The sequence below is a fragment of the Chelonia mydas genome, chromosome 1, assembly GCF_015237465.2.
Source record: "Chelonia mydas isolate rCheMyd1 chromosome 1, rCheMyd1.pri.v2, whole genome shotgun sequence".
NCBI lineage: Eukaryota > Metazoa > Chordata > Testudines > Cheloniidae > Chelonia > Chelonia mydas.
In genome coordinates this window covers 302,222,496-302,245,083 of record NC_057849.1, presented here as the reverse complement: position 1 = coordinate 302,245,083, position 22,588 = coordinate 302,222,496, and the positions used below count along the sequence as shown (strand labels likewise).

The 22,588-nt window shown below is 40.0% G+C and overlaps 1 protein-coding gene across 1 annotated transcript in view; it reads left to right on the top strand.

Annotated features, from left to right (window-relative positions):
• The window catches only part of CTTNBP2 (cortactin binding protein 2), a 197,079-nt gene that overhangs the window by 165,883 nt on the left and 8,608 nt on the right, over nucleotides 1-22,588 (top strand). Inside the window, 6 exon segments of the mRNA XM_037888921.2 lie at nucleotides 3,923-4,101; nucleotides 7,288-7,493; nucleotides 7,821-8,006; nucleotides 15,809-15,869; nucleotides 16,853-16,985; nucleotides 19,564-19,665. Of these exon segments, the coding sequence (XP_037744849.1) occupies nucleotides 3,923-4,101; nucleotides 7,288-7,493; nucleotides 7,821-8,006; nucleotides 15,809-15,869; nucleotides 16,853-16,985; nucleotides 19,564-19,665 (867 nt within the window).

Genomic DNA, 22,588 nt, shown 5'->3' with positions numbered 1-22,588 from the left:
TTAATTCTCTTTTAAGCACAACTTGCACTATCTACCTTAAGTCTAAAACCTTAAGGTAGATATAAGATAGATCAGGGGAACAATTTTGACTTTTCAGTGAGAAATTGAAAAATAAAATGTTTTAGCAAAAAAAATAATTTCAATTTGGAAATGCTGCCATGATACCTCATTGCTCCCAATTTCTTCTATAGACTGAGCTCCTTGGTTGGACTGCATCTCTCATGATGCTCTGTGATCTCTCCTCATGGTGAGGAAACCATTTGCATCCTCAGTCTCTGGCTATGGTATATCACGGGAGATGTAATCTAGCTGGAGTGCCAGCCCATCAAAGACAATGGGGACATAGGGAAACCAAACTACAACTCCCATGAGGCACCACAGCAGGATATTCTAATTGAAATATTTTGTGTTTCTTCTTTAAGTGTCCTATGCATATTCCCATCCGTGAGATGCTCCAACCGGTGCAGCTGAACAGTAGAACCCTAGTTAGCACCAGCTATTGGAATGGTTACATGCCTCCCTCACCTCTCCCGTCAGTGAATGTTGAATGTTCCAGGGCAAGGGTTCAAAAGAGACATGGCGCTCCAGCCACCTCCGTTCCTTCCAACTGTGACCAGCTGAACAGATCAGGAAATGCTCCAGGGAGCTTATGGCTCTGTACCTTGTTAGCTAGATAATAATTTTATAGCTAGAATTAGTAGTTTGTTAAATAGTATTAGTTTAAGTTAGTTGTAAATCTTTGGTTTTGAGATAGCAGAACCAAAGTCTAAAAAGCCTGGTTTTAAAAGTTGTGTGTCGTGTCCGGTAGTGTTTCTAGCACCCGACGAATGTACCAGATGCCTGGCGTGTTTGGATGAGGGACACTCAACATCAGAATGCTCAGTTTGCTAGACTTTTATAATGTGAGCAAAAAAAGGAGACAAAACAGGCTTCAAGCAATTTTATTACAAGAAGCATTGTCAGCAAAGCCACCCAGAACTGAGTGAGTGAGTACAAATTTCAAACAAATCTCAGTGACCAGCATCAGCTCTAGGCAAGTCTGCAGGGAAGAACAACAAGTCCTCCACCGTAGTACCAAGTAGTAAAGGATCCATAAGTAGGAAGGATCCAAAGAGGAAAACTACCGTGGTGTTAGTCTCAGTTTCCAGAGCCAATCCACTACAAAAGGAAATCACTGTTAAGGTGAACATGAGCGCTTAGTCCTCATTGGTGTCAGCCTCTTTGCAAAGAGCTAGTCCACATGAGAAAGACCCATCTGACCAGAGGGTCTTCAAAGAACTTATCCTGAGTACAGATTCTCATGGTAGAATAAGGAGACATTCTTCTTCGGATCCAGTCATGTTGATCCAAATGAGGCAACTCTGAAAGCAAGAGCTATGGAACCAATGAGGCAGGAAAAAGATAAGTCAATACCCTTTTACTCCGGGTACTGGGTCTCTTAGCATCAGTCACCTCAATGACCCCATATGCTTATCTTTGGATGTGAGACCTGCAATACTGGCTAGCAAGAAATTACAAACCAAGCTTTGACAATGTGCATTGCAAATTGATAACTTCACAGCAGGTGTTAACAGCGCTGGTGTGGTCGACATGTGCTCTAAATGTAACAATGATGAGTATACCTTTCAATCTCCCTCTACCATCAGTACTATTTACCTCTGATGCATCTACACTGTGATGGGGGCTATTAGTCATAACTGTGGTCACCAAATGAAAAGAATCTGCATATCGGTATCTTAGAACTGAGAGCAGTCAGGTTAGCTCTACTGTCATTTCTGACTGAGACTGAACACAGGATACTTCAGGTTTTGACAGATAATGTGACAGCATTAAATTATCTGCACAAAGAAGGTGGGACTTATTCCTTCCATGACCATTTTTCCTTGGCTAGACATACTCCAAGGTTGGCAAGTCTCATAGCTGTATTTGGTGTAGAGGTATTTGTGAAGCTGACCTCTCTCTTTGGAAAAATTGGGCTGAGACTATCCACGAAATGGCAATATTTTCCAGTCACTAATAACCTAGCTTACATTTGATCTAACAATTTAAAAATGAGAGGCTGCCTAGAAATGAAAGTAGATGACCAGTCTGCTGAACCATCAAGAGTCACTTAACCACACTTCTCTAGCTCAGTTGTGATTTTTTTTTTGGTCCAAAAGTTATGGCCGCAGTTTGTTAAAGTTGCTGTTTGGGGTGCAGGTGTGTGTAGGTGGATGGGAGGTGGGGCATTGTGTAGGACTAAACTCTGACTAGATGTCAAGTTGACAGTAGGGTCCTTTACCCTCTAACAGGGGTTGGATAACACCTCCACCCATTCCTCCAGTCCCCAGAAAGGGTGAGGCGGGGGGGCAATCCCCTGCACATTAAAGTCAGCCCCAGCTCAGAGATCTGTGGATGCCCTGTAGGTGGCTGAAACCATTGGTGCTCTTCTCTCCAAGCCCTTTAGGAGGCACAAGCCTCAGCCCCCACCCATCCCCACTCACTGAGGCCTCCCTAAGCCTGTCCCTTGGAGTGGGTGGGAAGACAATGGAGGAAAAGTCCTCAGGGTCTCACAGGAGTTGCTGCTGCTCAGAGCAGGCCCAATACACACCACCAGGTGGAGCTGGAACTGTATCTGGGCATACTGTGAGGCCAGCAGGACTGAGTGGAAGTGGCAGCACTTGGCAGAGCCAGGGGCAGGAAGCAGGGCGAGCCCCCCAGGGACCTTGGCCAGGCTCCATCATCTTCCTTATCCACCACTTTCACTGCCCCTCCCAGGTTATGATGGAGGGGAATCTGGGCCATATTTGAGTGAGTGGCATTGCAAAAAAGTTGTGGCGAATGTTGAAAGTAGCAGTTTACCTCAACAAAATCATGGCCTGTGGTTTTCTTACAGCCTGATGTATAACATAGTAAAGAATCTGTCTACGTTAGCTACATGTTGTGACTAAAATGAATTCAACTGATGGAAAATATTTTCCTAATTACTTGGTAGTGCCAAGAGTCCAATCTTACCTACAATTTGAAAACAAAGAATCTTTGCCATACACAGTGAGATGCATATTGTGGGACAATATAAAATAATCGCAGTGCATACCTTTATTTGGCTGTATTGTTAAACAAAGAGGAGGGAGATTTTATTTTTTTGATTTTTAATTTCTAAGCACCAGGAAGAGATTGTGATCCTATGAGAACCAAGTGTTTTACTGCATGTCATTTTAAAATTAGCACGTTTTGCATTTTGAATATAAACCCTCTAGAGCCAACAAGACAGTTCAGCATTCATGTGATCTTAGCACCTGAGCTTCATAGGGATTTTCACCTTCACAGATTTTTCATTTTCACTAGGAATACTAACATGCAAGTTATTTAAGTCCAGATGCCTAGATATCATGAAATGTTAATTAAGGAAAAATGTCATTCCCAAGTGTATCACTCTTATTTATTTAAAAAAGAACCTGCATGTTTTATAAATCTGTGTAAGCCCCAGCTTGTCAAAGTGAGGTTACTAAACAGTAGCATCAGTCATCTGTATGTTATTCTCTGTAGGAATACATAAGCTTCTTATTATTTATATCATTGTGCTTTGTTTCTTCTTTTGCGCATGCGTGTGTGTCTGGTGGTATGTGTAACTTGCACGTTCTAGGTCACTGGAGCTTTTTTCTTTGACTATGTTCACAAAGTTATTTGCGCTCTTTGTTTCTATGAAAATGTGTTTAATATATGTTTAAGGCAATAAGATTTAATGCAGCAGTTCAGGATACTCGATGAAGATTTGGTCGTCTTAATCTTTCTTTTCCTGATTATTTAGATGAGGTATATTAAGTGGTTTTTGAAATGTATCTGATTTTCACAATGGGCAACATGCCAAAGAGCCGATCCCTTTCCTTCCTGATAAAGGTATGAAATTATGTCAAACCCTTTGTCTTTTCTGTCTTTGTAGTTCAGAGGTAAAGTGCCCCTTCCATGTGATCCAGTGTGCAAGATCATAGACTGGATTCTTGCCGTTTGGCACCAGCTGAACTCCTGCTTATCCCGTTTAGGTGCACCTGAAGCACTCATAGGGCCAAAACATTTCTTCTCTTGTCCGATGGAGCCTGGGCATGGCCAAGTCACACTGAAGTAAGAGTTATATTCCCTGATTGCCAGTATTAAGGCATAGTGAGGTACTAAAAATATTTATGAACATAATGATCATATGTTTCCCAAATCCAATAAGATATTTTTATGATCTTGAAAATAGAAGTATCATCTTTTAGTTACAGTTATTAAAACTATGTTGTGCATAGCCTAAAATTAAACAGCCAGTAAAATTGTGCAGAAAACATACAAAGTTTCCTGTTTTTCCTGAAAATGTCACAATTGTTTGGTATGTTAAATCAACATACTCTGCTTCTGAAAAGAGCCTATGTTCCAACACTTTTGAAAACATGTTTGTGATTAATACAAAAGAATAGGGAAATAGCTAACATATTTGTGATTCATAACTGTCAGCTAAAACACACTGCATGGCTACATTAGACAGTCAATGAATCTTCAATTCGTATTTGTTTTGTGCACCAGTCTGGCTACTTGGCATATTCATACAAAACTCCTCCAAACACATATTGTCCAGCCTGCTTTCTTACACTCTCACTAATGCCACTATTAGACCCTGACTATTAGTCTCCTCCAGATCCTGCCTGGCCCCTGGCTCCAGTCTCCTCTGCCGAGCTCCTGCAGCTGCCTGACTCCTTCCTGTCACTATGTTATTACGTCCAAAGCTCATTTACTTGCATTTTCCCTCCACCCTCTTCTATCCCAGAGATGTCCCAATCCCCACCAGGTGTCTCCCCAAAATATCCAGTCCATCAGTATCCAAATGTGGATTTGGTATCTGCTTGAAGCTTAATGGTTGTTACTGGTTACACAATGAATCAGTTATGGCATTGGGCGGGGGCAATATGGGAAAAAATCTGTGTCTATAAAAATCAGTTAAATCTAATCTGGGACCTTAAACACTGAAATGCCTTAATCTTAACTATGTGGTTATTGCATGGCATCACAACAGGACAGAGTTAAAGTTGCTGGAGTACTTTAACTATACATTTCCAACCATAATGGATTTAGATTTATTTTAAGTGTAACCTTAACTCTGAATTGACTAGTTTTGGGATAATATGCAGTTTTGGGATAATTACAGCATCGCTGTAATGTTGGTTTTTACCCTTAACTTTTTGATATGTACTTTCAACCTTAACTCCATCTTAATGTAGTTTTTGTCAGGGAATAAACAATAAAAGTAAACATAGCTACAATGAATACTTACTGGATATCTCTTGCTTGGTAGTGTAGTAATTAATAGTGTTGGGATTTAAATGGCGATAATTAGGTTTCATTGATGGCTCACTGGGTGCTGTTGTTTCAACCTATCCGCCTGAACAGTATGCTCAGCAAGACATCAGCGGCAGCTGTTTTTGCAGCCAGAAGTGTGTTATACCTTCCTCTTTTGAAAGTGGCAACTTAGGCCTGGTCAACACTAAAATATTAGGCCAGTTTAACTACATCTGTCAGGGATGTGAAAAATCCACACTCCTGTGTGGTGTAGGTAAGCCGACCTAAGTCCCTGTCTAGACAGCACTAGGTTGATGGAAGAATTCTTCAGTCGACCTAGCTACCGTGTCTCAAGGAGGTGGATTACCTACACCAATGGCAGAATCTTCCCATTGGCATAGGTAGCATCCATACTGAAGCACTGCAGTGGCACAACTGCAGCGGCTTAGCATTTTAAGTGTAGACAGGCCCTTAGATTCTGGAGAGCAGAACAAGTAAATTCGGAAGACTCCAGTTCCATGGTTCTTGCTGATTTTCTGTGCCCTTGTATTTCTGTTGTCCTTGGTCTTGAGAATTAAGTGTGATCTTCTAAAACGAGTTTTTTGTTTTGTTTCATTATGATGTATAAAGGAGGTGTGAAAGAGACTTTTCTTAGCCCTTTCTTTCCCTTTCTTTCCCACCACCCCCCTTGTTTTAAAATTTATACCTTAGAAATATCAAATAGGCTCAAGGCTAGCGTTTGTTTATATTGTAGGACTTAATAGTATCTCATGTATTTGGGGAGCTTGAGCAGGAGATGCCAGAATGAAAAACAGACACAAGGACTGACTTAAGTGGCCAGATGCAACTTTATTAACTTAACAATAGGGAGGGTGTTATATGACCACCCCTCACATACCAGACATTTCACTGGCTGCAGGTTAACAGGACTTGTATCATATAACTAATAACCAAGATAGATGCTCTTCAGCCTACCCTTCATATGCTGTTCACTTCTGTAGCTTGTCATCCCCTGCACATGGAAAGATGTGGGTACAGGGTGTCAAAGGGGACCTAGGTCTGCAAAGACTTCACGTTCCCCTTCTCTTTATAGGCCCAAGTTCATCAGCAAAGTCCCAGGTCTCATTTATCTCTGGGAGCTTATCCTGTATAGCCTTTATCTGCATTATACACTAGCAGCAAGTTGCGACAAACAACATTCCTATATTATCTCTTAATATTATTTGCTATTTCTTCTCTTTTAACCCAGCTGTGCCTCCACAATGCTGTGAGGAAGGCAAAAAAAATCACCAGACTGTTGCCAGTTTGACCCAACGAGGAAAAATTCCATTCTGATTCCAAAAACAGACAATGGGTCAGACCACTGCATCCTGAAGCACAGCTTAGTATACATCAACTACAGGAAAGGAAGGCAGAGCAGTCATAAAGCAATATGGCTCATGAAGTCCTGGACAGGTTTCAAATTTGGGGAAGGAGTATAATAGCTAACTGGTTTCACCATTCCCTCCCCCATCCCCAGACCAGCAAGGGGCAGGCAGAGAAAGCCTCTTCCTCATGCACATTTCTCTATGCAACTGATATTAGAGGAGCTACCTGCTCCAACTTTCTCTCCTCCCCTTTATTTGGGAGTTTGGGCATCATGCATTTTAGTTTGACCAAACATCATCCCTCTGCCTTGCGCTGACTGGGGAGAGGGTGGTATTTCAGACCTCAAATTAAGGAAGAAGGATATCAAATTTTAATGGAAACCACTTTTCTTCTAACTCTTTGGACAAGCATTTGAGTTAAATTGTTAACAACAATAAAAAATGCAAGCCACTTCCTCTTTTGGTCAGGCTAGCCAAAGATGTCAGTTTCTGATGTTAAAACAAAAACAAATTAAAGGCACAAAATCTGTTTCCCTACCCTACTTGTAAGTCATCTTTAATAAATAAGTTATGTGTAAAACATGTTCGATAACTTGTCCTGATTGTAAAGTTTTCTGTATGCTTCAAGGTGGCTGTCCAAATTATGGAACACTGTCATTGCTCCCAGAGTTCAAGAAGCAATACTCTCCAGAGTGTCTGTGAAGAGACCGTCTGCACTGGGACAGACAGCAGCCAAAAAAAGTCCTAGTCAAGGCCAACAGGCTGTAGTTAAAGCCGCTCTCAGTATCTTGCTAAACAAAGCTGTTCTGCATGGCTGTCCTCTTCCACGAACAGGTAACTGTGAACAAGCTCAGCTAGAAAGCAAGCAGTTATATACTGGAATTTCTTAAGCAGGATTAACATTATTTAATGATATTTTTTTAAATAAATGTAGCACTTCTCATCAGTATATCTCAAAGCACTTTAGAGAAGACGTCAGTACATAACATAGTAATTTCACAGATATGGTAAGTCTTGTGATTAAAAGAGTTTGATCCCATTGAACGGAATAGTGATGAGAAATCTTAGAGGCCACGTTAGTTCTTTGCTAACTGCATATCTCTGCCATGGCTGCAATGCACTCTCAGCATTTTTTTAAAATGTGTATTAATATTGTTTCAGATTTGGATAGATGCATAGCAGACTTTAAAGGAGGAAATTTCCCCTTAGCCATGGTTTCAAGCTACAAAAATTGTAATAAGAAAAGAGGAGAGAATGCTTCCTGGAGAAAGGTGAGCACAAGTCCTCGAAAGAAGTCAGGCCATTCATCTTCCCAATCATGGAGTAAGCAGGAGGCAAATACAGAAGGTAAAGCTTGTTATTTGGGACCACGGAAAACATGTTAGTCTTTTGTGATGGGGAAGGGTGTTGTTTGTGAGATGAGTAAATATGACCCTGGAAAGAAACTGGTTTTTATTTTTTTCATGTTTTAACTTCCTTTTAATTCTCAGCAAAAACAAGGTGCATTTAATGTTCACGTCTTTTGAAAATTGTTCAGCTCTTTTGCTCTTTTTCTGGTACTTTTGCAATAGCCTACTTGAATTTATTTTTGTTCTGGTTAAATGTCCTGCCTGTTATTTATAGCACATAAAGTGTTAAATGACATAGTAAGTATGTCAGTTAAATAATCTCATTGTTTTACATGCTTTTTATATATACACAACAATAATGTAAATGGTTATCATAAAAATCAGACATACTTTCTCAATCTATGATCTTTTCACTTTTGCCGGCTAAGTGGAATCAAGCCAGTTTTGGAATTGAATGGGAGAACTCCAAAGAATAAGATAGGGACTGTAGGAAATGATGGTGGCGATGCAGTTGGTGGCATTCTTTACTCTACCTCAAAATTATCAGATGGGCAAAAGTCTCTGGTTTTTAAATTGCAGGGTTTTTTCTAAGGTTTCTTCTTCATTGCCAAAAATAAATTTAAAAAAATCCAGAGTTCACATAGCGAAAGACATTGTATTTTAGAGGTTCTAAGATGTTCTAGGCCAAGGTGTTCGAAGCACCGCAGGCCAGCAGAGGTACTTTGGAAAACGAGACCCACACGCAGCTAAGCAGTGAGTTATTGGCTTTATTGAAGGTTAGTGACACACCTGCAACGGGGACTCCAAGCATTGCTGTCACGGAGGCGGAGAACCCAGCACACCGGAGCTTTGCCTGGGACGGAGTCCGACGAAGGGGCAATCAGCGAGCCATAATAAGCAGTACACAGAAACAGCTCATGAATATATAATTAGGTACTTTCCTAAGGGGGCTTTCCACTACCTGGCAACGGGCCATGCAAGGCAGACAAAACCGGCCTAAAACCGGTTACAGTTGGTTCTCCATGTCCTACAGTGACCGGGCGGCCTCGAGAAAGCGGAAGTTCCCTAGCTAAGCCGTAACAAAGTCTTCCGCAGTCCCTTACATAAGAGGTTACTATATAGTTGATAACTGGTTTAATGCAGCTACAATAGTGTGGCAGATATAATTAATAAGTGGCATTTATAAATTTATAATGCCTGTCACCCAGAGATCATGAATCAGCCAGTAAATGGTTAACTATAAATTATACAGGGATTGCATTATCCATATGTAAAATCAACTACTTCTGGAATAGAAAAAATAGCATTCTTTAAACAGCACAGAGAGGACACCAGAGGGTGCTGCAACCAAGGTGGATGCAGGTTGCTGGAGCTCTGAAGTAGTCCACGGGGAATCCCTGAACATCATTCCCTAAACCCACCATCCCCAACCCCAAGAAATATTGTGCCTGACTACTGAAACCCCCAAGGTGCCCTCTAGCTCTGCATCTTCCTCTCCAAATCTGAAAACACTGAAAAAATAGAGATCTGCCTCCCTGATTCTGCAAACAAAATGGTGCCTGAATCTGATGGAGCGCAGCTGATGGCTGTATTGCAACAGATGGCTGCAGAGACTGTTGAAATTAAATCTAGTTTCCACCCTACCACTGCGCCTCAGATTCAGAGTTCCCTTACATGCTCTGTCCAGATGGAATGGGGAAGTAGAACACAGAACTTCTGAAGTGGAAGATAGTCTCAAAGAGAACAAATTCCAGGTTATGAAGAACTGTAATGATATCAAGACTACTGAGACCAAGCCAATTGATCTAGACAGTGGCTCACAACAATGTAACACAAGAATTGTGGGTGTCCCTGAGGGAATAAGAAAAGGCAAACCCTCTGAATTTGTCCCTAACTAAGTTGTTGGATCTGCTGGTAAATTTTTGTTTTGAAATTGAGCGGGCACACTGGGCCATAGCCCTCCCCGTCAGCTCCAGGAGGTCAGCAGAGAGCATTGATTGTGTAGTTCCTGAAGTTTACCACTAAGGAGCTTATATTGCAAAAATCCAGAGGAAAAAAGGAGCTCTTGGGGGAGAACCAACAATTAAAATACTGCTTTTTCAAGTTTCAGAGTAGCAGCTGTGTTAGTCTGTATCCGCAAAAAGAAAAGGAGTACTTGTGGCACTTTAGAGACTAACAAATTTATTTGAGCATAAGCTCAAGATTATCCCTGTGATATGGTTGCAGTGAGGGCAGCTTTTAACCAAGCACAACAATGGGCTAGGAAGATGGACTAGAATTATTTTATTAAATATCTGGCAATGTTCAATATTAAAGATGGCAACAAGATACTATCATTCAGGTCCCCTCAGAAGGCAGAAAAATACCTCAAAAATCTGCAAACTCCTCCCTCGCAAGAGGAGATATATATGGAATGATTTGACTGTATGTAATTTATGTATTGTTCTCTGAGATCTGATATGGCTGCTCTAAATAAGTTGATAGGTGGTAGTTGAATGATATGTATGTTCATTTTCTTTTCTTTTTTTCTTTCAGTCCTTTATAAATCTGCTCCATCTCCATATAAAAACATGATTACTTGTCAGGTACTTCATACCTACATACATGGGTGTTAGGTTTACAGGATGTGTGGAGATTGGATAATCCAATGGCTAAAGACTATAGTTTTTTGTTTTGTTTATTCGTTTGATTTTTTTCCTGCAGCTCATTCAACTTACTCAGAATTGGACTATTTCTTAGTGTGAGAAGACATGATCAGTTCTTTCACTGATTATGGCATTTGTGCTATTGTTATAGCTGACTGTGCTCCTAAATATATTTCATAGCATCATAGAATATCAGAATTGGAAGAGACTTCAGGAAGTCATCTAATCCAGTCCCCTCTTCAAAGCAGAACCAACACCAACTAAATCATCCCAGCCAGGGCTTTGTTAAGTCGGACCTTAAAAACCTCTGAGGATGGAGATTCCACCACCTCCCTAGGTAACCCATTCCAGTGCTTCACCACCCTCCAAGTGAAACAGTGTTTCCTAATATCCAACCTAAACCTCCCCCACTGGAACTTGAGACCATTGCTTCTTGTTCTGTCACCTGCCACCACTGAGAACAGCTGAGCTCCATCCTCTTTGGAACCCCCTTCAGGTAGTTGAAGGCTGATATCAAATCCCCCCTCACTTTTCTCTTCTGCAGACTAAATAAAGCCCAGTTTCCCTTAGCCTATCCTCATAAGTCATGTGCACCAGCCCCGTAATCATTTTTGTTGCCCTCTGCTGGACTCTCTCCAATTTGTCCACATCCCTTCTGTAGTGGGGGGACCAAAACTGGACACATTACTCCAGGTGTGGCCTCACCAGTACAAAATAGAGGGGCATAATCACTTCCCTTGGTCTGCTGGCAATGCTCCTACTAATACAGCCCAATATGCTGTTGGCCTTCTTGGAAACAAGGGCACACTGCTGACTCATACCCAGCTTCTCATCCACTGTAATCCCCAGGTCCTTTTCTGCAGAGCTGCCTCTTAGCCAGTCGGTCCCCAGCCTGTAGCGGTGCATGGGATTCTTCCTTCCTAAATGCAGGACTCTGCACTTGTCCTTGTTGAACCTCATCAGATTTCTTTTGGCCCAATCCTCCAATTTGTCTAGGTCACTCGGGACCCTATCCCTACCCTCCAGCCTATCTACCTCTCCCCACAGCTTAGTGTCATCTGCGAACTTGCTGAGAGTACTATCCATCCCATCATTCAGATCATTAATAAAGATGTTGAACAAAACCGGCCCCAGGACCAATCCCTAGGACACTCCACTTGATACCGGCTGCCAACTAGACATGGAGCCATTGATCACTATGCGTTGAGCCCGATGATCTAGCCAGCTTTCTATCGACCTTATAGTCCATTCATCCAATCGATACTTCTTTAACTTGCTAGCAAGAATACTGTGGGAGACCATATCAAAAGCTTTGCTAAAGTCAAGGTATATCACATCCACTGCTTTCCCCATATCCACAGAGCCAGTCAGGTTGGTCAGTCATGACTTGCCCTTGGTAAATCCAGTTTGACTGTTCCTGATCACCTTCCTCTCCTCCAAGTGCTTCAAAATGGATATCTTGAGGACCTGCTCCATTATTTTTCCAGGGACTGAGGTGAGGCTGACCTGTCTGTAGTTCCTTGGATTCTCCTTCTTCCCTTTTTTAAATATGGGCACATTTGTCTGTTAGGCCCCCCCGGGTATATACCCCTATCTAAAACGTGGAGCTTAAATACCATTCCACTGTTTGATACATCATTTGTTAACTCTCTCCAACAAGAGTTAGAACTTTAAAAAAAAAAAAAAAAACACATGCCCCCACCACTTCATCAGCTGCCACCTCTTTAAAGCTTTCATCAGAGGCCATATCATCTCTTATGCCACCTATAAAAAGACATGGAGAGAACACAGAATTGAAATCAATACACTTCTGTCCCAAAAAGCAGAGTTTGCTTTATTCTGTTTGAAGCAAAACTACTGGGAATCTGGCTAGAGAGCTGGCAAGCTGTGGGCACACAGACTTAAGCAAAAGGCTAACGATAATTGCTACGTAGTCCAAGGTCTTTCCTGGGTGTAATAATAACTGAAATTACAATTTCACTTAGAGTAGGGAGGAGAGTTTGCTCATTCTTGGTCTCACTGAACATGTTCAATAATGCAGGTGTTAAGGTTTCAGAGAACTTTTTGTAAAAATTCAGTTGGGAACCTGTCTGTGCCAGGAGTCTTTCCAGCCTTCATTTCTTTTATAGTCAGTTCCACAATTTCTAGAGGGGTATCAGAGATCTGTGGCAGAGGCAATCTGCTAAAAATGTTATGTAGGGCATCTTTACTGATCCCTCTTCAGCTAAATATAGCTTGAATAAGACTGTTGACATTGTTTATTAATGTCTGACTGTGTGGTATGTAGCAATAAATTGGACAAAGCACTCTTACTCCTTACACACACAAATCTTCCATAACAGACATTGCTCCGATAATTTGAATCAACTGATTGATAATATTGCCACTTAGAGAGATTCTAAAGAATCTTTAGCTGTTGTTTCTTTAGATGCTGAAAAAGCTTTTCAACGCATACCCTTTTTTACATATTAGCAAAATTTTGGACTTGGTATATAATTTATTTCTTGGATTAAGTTTTTATACTCCAATCTAACTTCCAGGGTAGTTACCAATGGTATTATTTCTGCCCTAGTTTCATCACAGAGAGGTATGAGGCAGGGCTGCCCCCTTTCTCCTTTTCTCTTTGATTTAGCTCTAGAACCTTTAGCCATTGTCATCTGAGCAAATCAAAATATTTATGGCATTAGGGTGGGCCAAACAGAGAACTAAATTGTGCTCTATGAGGATGATGCTCTTGTATCTACATCTAAGATTACCATTCCTAACCTTCTAACCACTGTTAATAAGTTTAGATTCAGGATGTAAAGTTAATTAAGATAAATCAGAAATCTTGTGCATTAACAAATATGTCCACAAAAGCCTTTTCTCAAACTGGGATTTTCAATGGCAATCCTCTTATATGAAGTATTTAGGAATACTGATCCCCAAAAATATTCAGAACATCCCTAAAATAAGTATAGAACCAGTTATTACACAAGTGGCTAATGATTTGGGGACATGGAGTTTAACTTTCAGTGTGTCAGGTAAAATGAATGTCCTTCCTAGAATTTTGTATGTCCCTATTTCTATTCCTCAAACTGTTTTTAAGAAATGCAATAATAATTTAAGAATATTCCTTTGGGTTGCAGGTTATTTGGGCTCTGAACAAATTACACGTCCCTGACTCTGTGAGGATTTCATGTTCCCAGATTAGAAAATTATTTATATCTCCTTTTTGTTAATTCCTGCATCTTTGTGGTTATTAGATGTGACCACACAGACTCCTCTTTGGGTTCACGTTGAACAAGAATTTGTAATCCTTACCTCCCTTTCAGGCATTGCAGGATCGTATTAGGGCAGATTTGATGGCTCCAGAGCTCTCACAACAATGGATGGGAGGCAAGCTTGGTCAAACTTGGCCAGAAAGTTCTGCTTCCATCCATTCTTCCATGTAGAGGTGATCCTATGGAGCAATCCTGTCTTTAAAATGAGTGGCAAAACCTTGGTGTGGAGGAATTGGATAGACAGAGAGGAATTATGACTGTGTTACAGCTAATGGATGATAATAAATTGAAACCATTTTTAGGTCTTCAGCAACAATTTGGCTTGCCCTGCTCTGGAGCATGAAAATATTTCTAGTTAAAGCATTTACTTACAAATGTATTTGGACCGGATGCAATGGAATGGATTTACTCAGCCAGAGGTATCCTTTTATGATTCCCAGTCCCAAAAAACTCTGTCAAAGATTGATACTTTGAGAGTTGCTTGAAATAGCAATTTGGATACACAGTTATCATGGACCCCCTTCAATACAATTGTATCTAATGTTAAAAAAGCAACTATAGATTTGAAACTATGGCTTATTCGCCAAAAGACACTTTTTCAAATACACTGATCACCACATAGGCTAGTGATAATGGATCTCATAAATGCTGACCACTATTGTAAGTGTAACTCCCTGGGTGTCACATTAGCTCATATGTTTTGGAAGTGCCCCTGTATCAAGAATTTCTGGTGTGAGTTTGGGGAAGAGGGGGGATCAAAGGACCAGTTTGATATTGGAAGCTAAGATGGAGCCCTCTCCCTTAAGTTCATTCTTGGATATGCTCCTGGTACCTGGGCTAGATTACCTGGTAACAAGGTAGCATGGCTGTTAAGCATCTTATGCTGCTAAAAAATTAATACTGCAAAAATGGAAAAATCTATTCCCACCAAATATTGATGCCTAGTTTTAACTATTTCCCCACGTTTATTCCCCCCATACACACACTGTTCCTCACACGTTCTTGTCAACTGCTGGAAATGGCCCATCTTGATTATCACCACAAAAGGTTTTTTTTCTCTCTTGATGGTAATAACTCACCTTACCTGATCACTCTCCTTTCAGTGTGTATGGTAACACCCATTGTTTCATGTTCTCTGTGTATATAAAATCTCCCCACTGTATTTTCCACTGCATGCATCCAACAAAGTAAGCTGTAGCTCACAAAAGCTTATGCTCAAATAAATTGGTTAGTCTCTAAGGTGCCACAAGTACTCCTTTTCTTTTTGCGGATACAGACTAACACGGCTGCTACTCTGAAAGGGAGAAGAGTGCTATTTCTGAATTGTCACTAACACTTCCTGAAGCAGACTGGTAGTCTTCCATCCCAATTCTGACCAGATCTAATCCTGCTTAATTTCTTAGAGTTGATGTGAACACAGCTCAAGGTGATAAGGTTATTGCTGTCATACTTTGTATCTAAGGATCCTTTTGCACTCTTGGTAACGTATATTAAGAATAAACATTTGGAGGGAAATTGAGACAAAATGGGACAGTGGATTTCATTTTGATAGCCTTTCACCTCTGAGTTCAAAGGCTCACTCTGATAACAAGTAATGATGAATTGGTTGGTTTCCTTCTTTTTGAGAGGACCATACTGGTAGTCACTGTGTTGGCAGAACTTGGTGGGGAAAAGACTACCTATACCACACCTGCTCAAGAAAGTGGGCTCAGGCCTCTTTGTGCGATTGCAATAGGGCCGTGGGGCCTTAACATGATCTTGACAGGACACGGGGCGTGCTGATGATCGGAAAATAGGAATATGTTTTGCCTATTCGTTACAGCTTTTAAAATGAAGAAAATAATAGAATTATGCTAAGTACTAACAAGTTAACTTCCCTCCCTCTTGTGCAGGTATAAAAACAAAGAACATGTTGCAACAGAATTGCAACAAAATGGCTTCTCTTATCAAAAAGTAAGTCAGGTTTTTTATTCTTGTAGTATTTAGCAAAGATCACAGATACTACTGTGTCAAAACCCAGTTCACTCTTCTGAGTAAGTGGATGGTTTACGTTTGGTATGGTTACTTTTGGGTTCAGATCTGAAGAAGTATAGGCTTTTTAATTCTAATTTGAGGGGAGGGGGGAGGAGAGGTGTTGAAGGCTTTTAATTATAATTTAGAACCTATTTCAGTAGCTCAAACCTTGCCACAGAGTATGTTCCTTTATTTATTATTAGAATTTTCAAGGACTTGGGGAATATTATATAAAACTCCTCTTACTTTGGCTTATAAAAAGCAGAAGGCTGTCTTTTCATCTAGAGGTGTACAAAGAAGACCTTCTGGCTATTTCAGCCGACTGAATGGAAATCTGAAGTTTGTATAATATGTGCATTTTACTCTAAATGATATGGAATGTCTTTAAGTAGCTACTGAGCAAATGGTCCAAGGGGACTGCATTTTATGCTACCATATGCAGGAGACAACTCCAGATCTGAAATTCACATCTTTGCAGAGCACAGAAACCTTTGTGCTTCTAGCAGTGGCTCCTAAATAGTTAGGAATAGTTCCAAAAAAGGAGTGTGGGAGGATGGCTGCAGCACTGAATTGGTGTAGGCAAAAAAAAGAAAAACTCTCCTGTCAAATGGCATTTATACGTGTCACACGGAAGCATCCTTTGCTGAAACAATGAAGAGAGCAGATTAAATTGGGTAGAAGAGGGCGTATTATGAAGCAACAAAATTAAAGACTGACAACTACTGATGCCTAAACTGGATGCTATTTCCATTCTGTTTGTTGCTACATCCTAAAGTAGGGGTGTTACTGAATAGACAGTGTAATTATGCAGTCTTTGTGAAAGGAGGATACCATTTCCCAGTGCCCTGTGTGTGTGTATAAATACATTAATTATGTGCCATAGCCCACTTTCAGTTGTCTTGTCTCTTGTTTTGTTTTCATAGCTCTTCAGAGAATGAGCAGCTAAAAGTGTTAAATCTGGAACAAAGGCTGTCCCTTTGTTCTGATGATGAAGTGGATCTTGTGCAGGAACTTCAAAGTATGTGTTCCAGCAAATCAGAGTCTGATATAAGCAAGGTAAACACTGGGGTTTAAATAATTTACATAATAATCATATGTAGTTGTTTAATCCATAATAGATCTTAGATTTTAAAATACTTTTTCATTAACTCGAGATGTGCTAAAATAGACTAATATATGTGTGATAGATTTTATGATTTATTTTATTTTAAAAAAAGTTTAACCTTAAATGTCATGTCATACACTCAGGAATTTGCAGTGAATGCTAAAATGTATTGAGCCATGAATTTAGAGAAGCTAAAGTTCTATCAGATAATCTGCTTCAATGCATTGTTGCTCTCCACATCATATTTTCTATTGCTTTCAGCAGCCTAATTTTAAGTGATTGAATCAGTTGTGTTTTCACTACTTCCATTGGGAGACTATTTCATAGTCTAATAGCAATATAAAGCTTTTCTGATGCACATTGTACACTTACTTTGCTGACCATAATCCCATTATACCTAATTATACACCAAGGATCTCCATAAACAATTCCCTGGTTGCTTAAACCTTTCCAGCAATTTTGCTTTATTGCACATTCTGTGTGATCTCAGATACCAACAAACTTTTAATTAAGAAATAATTGTGGTGGGAAGCTTTGTAATCATGTTTTATATAATTCTCTGTGAAGTTAGGTTTTAACAGCTGTATGCTATGAGCCAGATGCACTGAAGCTGCACCAGCTAATCCCTTGGCATCTCATCAGGGATTCACTCCAAGGCCATGTCTGGCCTAGGGAAAATAGATGGTTTAAAAGCATGTTAGCTAACTCATTTTAACTAACATTGTTAAACACGTGTGTAGACAGGGTTTAACACCTTTAAAATGTGTTTACTGTTTGTGGCTATCCTAAAAGGCATGTCTTAGGGGACGGCAGCTGGATCCTAGCCAGAATAGGGAAAGACAAGATGAAGAATATTTAAAGAAATTAGATGTATTAAATTTGACAGAGCCTGATGAAATTCACCCTAGGACTGAAGAAATCTTGGAACCATTAGCAGTTATCTTCACAAATTCATGAAGGATGGGTGAGGTCCTAGAGGGCTGGAGAATGGCAAACATATATAGTACCTATCTTTAAAAAAGGGGAACAAAGAGGATCCAGGAATTATAGACCAGTCAGCCTAACTGCGGTAACTGGAAAGATACTGGCAAAATTATTAAACAATCAATTTGTAAGAATCTAGAGTATAATAGGGTGATAACTAATAGCCAATGTGGATTTATTAAAGAACAAATCATGCTGTCCCAGCCCAATTTCCTTCTTTGACAGGGCTACTGGCTAGTAGATAGAGGAAAAGATGTAGACATGATTTATTTTGAATTTAGTAACGTTTTTGACACTGTACTTACATGATGTTCTCATACGCAAACTAGGGAAATATTGTCTAGATTAAATTAATATACAGTGGGGCCCAAATGGTTGAAAAACTGTACTCAAAGAGTAGTCATGGTTCATTGTCAAACTGGGAGGATATATCTATTGAGATTCCACTGATGACTTAGATAACGCAGCAGAGAGAATGTTTGTAAAATTTGCAGATGACACCAAGATGGAAGGGGTTGCAAGCACTTTGGAGGAAAGAGTTAGAATTCAAAATGACCTTGATAAACTGGAAAATTGGTCTGAAATTAAAGAGATGAAATTGAATAAAGAGAAATTCAAAGTATTACACTAAAGAAGAAAAAATCAACTTCACAGCTGTACAATGGGGAATAAGTGGCTAGGCAGTAGTACTGTTGAAAAAGATCTCGGGCTTATAATGGATCACAAATTGAATCTGAGTTAACAATGTGATGCAGTTGCAAAACAGACAAATATTATTCTGTGGTGTGTTAACAGGAGTGTGTTATGTAAGACGTGATTGGTAATTGTTTCGCTCTACTCAGTGGTGGTGAGTCCTCAGCTAGAGTACTATGTCCAATTTTGGATGCCATGCTTTAAGAAGGATGTGGACAAACGAGAGAATCCAGAGCAGAGCAACGAAATTGATAAAAAGTTTAGAAAACCTGGCCTGTGAGGAAAGGTTAAAAAAACTGGGCATGAGAAAAGAAGGCTGAGTGGAGACCTGATAAGTATGTAAATATGTTAAGGACTGTTATAAAGAGGATGGTCATCAACTGTTATCTATAGCCAATGAAGGTAAAACAAACTTAATCTGCAGCAAGGGAAATTTAGGTTAGATATTAGGATAACTTTCTAACTATAAGAACAGTTGAACACTGGAATAGGGTATCAAGGGATGTTGTGGAATCCCCATCATTGGAGGTTTTTAAGAGCAAGTTAGACAAACATCTGTCAGGGATGGTCCTAGGTATACTTGGCGGGGGGGGCAGGGGGGAAGAGGAATGGACTAGTTGATCTCTGGAGATCCCTTCCAGCTCTACATCTCTATGATTCTGTAAACTTAAATTGAATCTGGCTCCCCTTTTTTTCTTGGATACAGTGAGGATTTATAAATCGTTCTTCTGAAGTTTACACACAACTCTTATAATCTCTCATGCAAAGTAAAATGTGCATTAAAAATAGACTCCAAAAATCTTCAAAATGAAATATAAAGGACTTCCAAAATATTGTTTTCTTTTCTTTTAGATTGCTGATTCTAAGGATGAGCTGGTTATGTTCAGAAGCTCTCAAATTGATCCTATATTTTCAGCAAGCAGTACTAATCCAAGTAAATCGGTGTCACAAAAGGTATGGGACGCATAGTATGTTTCATAAGAGTGTAAAAAAATACCTGTGTACAAACTATTTTGAACGTTTTCTAGAGCCCACTACAAATCTATGTTTGAGTTCTTGGTGGAAATCAGAAAGATTAAAATGCCTTGAATTCTCTGTTAATTAGAGACAAAAGGTATTTATTGGTAAATTTATTGGTAAATTGGTATTTATTGATAAACTGATATGATTAATAATTTTTAGGAAACATACTTCAGGCACCGTGGGCCAATTTTTTCCCTGGTGTGTGTCCACCAAAGTCATTGGTCATTAAACTAGGTATGCGTTTGGCCCATGTGTGATTTTTATATTTACATGATGATATCTACTGAATAAGTATCATAGATAGTCATGATATTTCAATTATTTTAATGAAACTTTTCTGAAATTTGGACTTTTCTAGCACTCAACATTTTCATAGTAGCCTTACAAGCTAAAATGATTAAATGAACAGAAGTAGTCAAAATTCCCGTTACTTCTGGACACTAATTGCTTGAACACGGTTTACTTTGTCATCCTTATTAGTGATTACCAAAGCATATGCCAGTTTGAACCAGATTTCTCCTGAGTGTCTTCCGTAACTAGAAATGAGTCAGCCTGATATTGAGTGGAAAACTTCCAGCTGGTGGAAATTTTGAGAACCTGAAACCAATTATAGTACAGGAGGCTGAGCAAGCAAGACATAGATCAGCTTTTATTTTTTTTAAACGGGGATTAACTTCTTTCCCTCTGAACTTGTTGTATGTTTCAGTGCATTGCTCTCTTGGCACCCTATCTTAGAAGAAACCAAAAAAACCCAGAAAGAATAAATCCATTTGGAATTGGTCCTCCCACGTTTGGGAAACAAGAGTCCAGATGTAAACAGACAATATTAACTACAAGATAGTTTGAACATATGAAGGCTTAGGTGCCAAAAAGCTGCTGATTTGTTACTGGAGGGCATAAATTGTAACTCAGAAAATAATTGGATGATCACAAGTATATTTGTTGAATGTCAGTTATTTTTCTGAAGAAACTACAGGGGGAAATTACCTAAATTCTTTGCAAATTACATCCGTTTGAAATCTATAAAGGGAAAATATTACTGTATTAAAAAATTCAATATGTAGCATAATGATACTGAGTTCTGCAGCAACACTGAGACTCTGATAGTACGTTACTTGTATAATGTTCCATCCTAGAATTTCAATGTACTTTATGCACAGCAATTTAGTCTTACCACCCCCCAGTGAGATAGGTAGGTGTATCACCCATTTAGCGATGAAGAAACTGAAATGAATGACGTGCCCGAGGCCACACAGGAAATCTGTGATAGGGTTGGGAATGGAATCCAGGCCCCCCTGAATTAATTTTATGTGTAAACCACAAGACCTTCCTCCAGAGAGGATGTACAAGCCTTTTTCTTTTTTTAACTTCTGACTTAAGCCCAGCAGTGCAATGTTCATAGAGAGAGTTAAATTCTCCCTAGTGTCACAAAATTAAAGTACAGTTCTACATGGTACTGAAGGTCTATTCTGACCAGAAGATTTTCAGGACTGTAATAGGAGGAAGGATGGTGTGGTGGCTGAGGCACTGGATTTAGGAGATCTGGACTGAATTTCTAGCGCTACCAGGAATTCTGTGTGTGTATGTGTGTGAGAGTGAGAGTGACTGACTGACTTTGGGCAGGATACTCAATGTCTCTGTGCCTCAGCTCCCTGTCTGTTCAATGGGGATAATGCTTCCCTACCTAACAGAGATGCTGTGAGATCATCTGTTATCTCTGTTGCCCTATCCATAGGGTTTTGTTCGGTGCTTAGCACCAGAGTATCAGAATGTGTTCCACATAAAATCAGAAGCAATAGCGAAGTCTCTAGTGGACTTCATGGAGTTTCTGGCACTTTTTCCTTTTGGGGTAAAAACTCCGTGTGGGGTTAAATTAGTGAATGTTTGTGAGGTGCTCAGATACCGCAGCAAAGGGGGCTATATGTTTACTTACACAGCTAACAGGAGTATTTTGATGCATTAATAGAACTGAGGGGAAGTTTGCAAGGTAGGAATCAAGACAATCAGTCCTTCACTTTCCTTTTTTCATAAATAAAGAACAGTTAAAGAAGGGGGTTGGCAGAATTTAATTAAATCGGCATTCAGTGAAATTCATGCTTCTCTAAAGATACTGACCTAGATCCTCAGCTACAGCTGAGAAACATACATTGCAGCTTGGCAGGTATGTGTGCGTGAAACTGGCCTTTGTGCTCCTTTAATTCTACGCCATCTAAGGGATACTCTAAATTATGCCAGCTCCTGAAAGCCCCAAGAGGCAGATGTGGCAGCAGTGATTGCCAAGGAAAGGGAGCCCTAGCCATGCCTAAGTTTTCTCCAGCTAGACATCCTACACTAGGATGACCCTTTTGTAGCTGGCTACAGTAGATTTGTGTATGACAGTGTCTGAAATGTAAAATAGCTAAACACAAAATCAAGGCCACCATCTATACAGGATCTTCACTTCTGAGTCTTAGCATAAGATGAGCAGAACTCCTTTAGCTCTTAAGATTTTTATGATCCTTGAGGGCAGCAGTAGTGGGATAAAGTATGGCCCCCCTACTAGCAGTCGCACACAACTCCTTGCTGAGTATAAATGCTCCCCTTGGGACATTCCAGTCAATTTCTTCTTGATCACAATCAGTAAAGGAGCTCCCTTAAGAGACTGTACCTGATTGGCCATCACTCTAGCTCATCACCAGTTCCAACGATGCCTTGCCAGGTACCGTTCCATATCTATTGGCTCTTCTTCGAGTGATGCTCCCTATGGTATTCCACTGAGGGTTACACATGCAAACTATGCGTTTGGAGCTGGTTGGTCCGCACATGCACCCTGGCTCACCTTCTGCTTCCATCCATGGTGATAAAGAACAGGGTG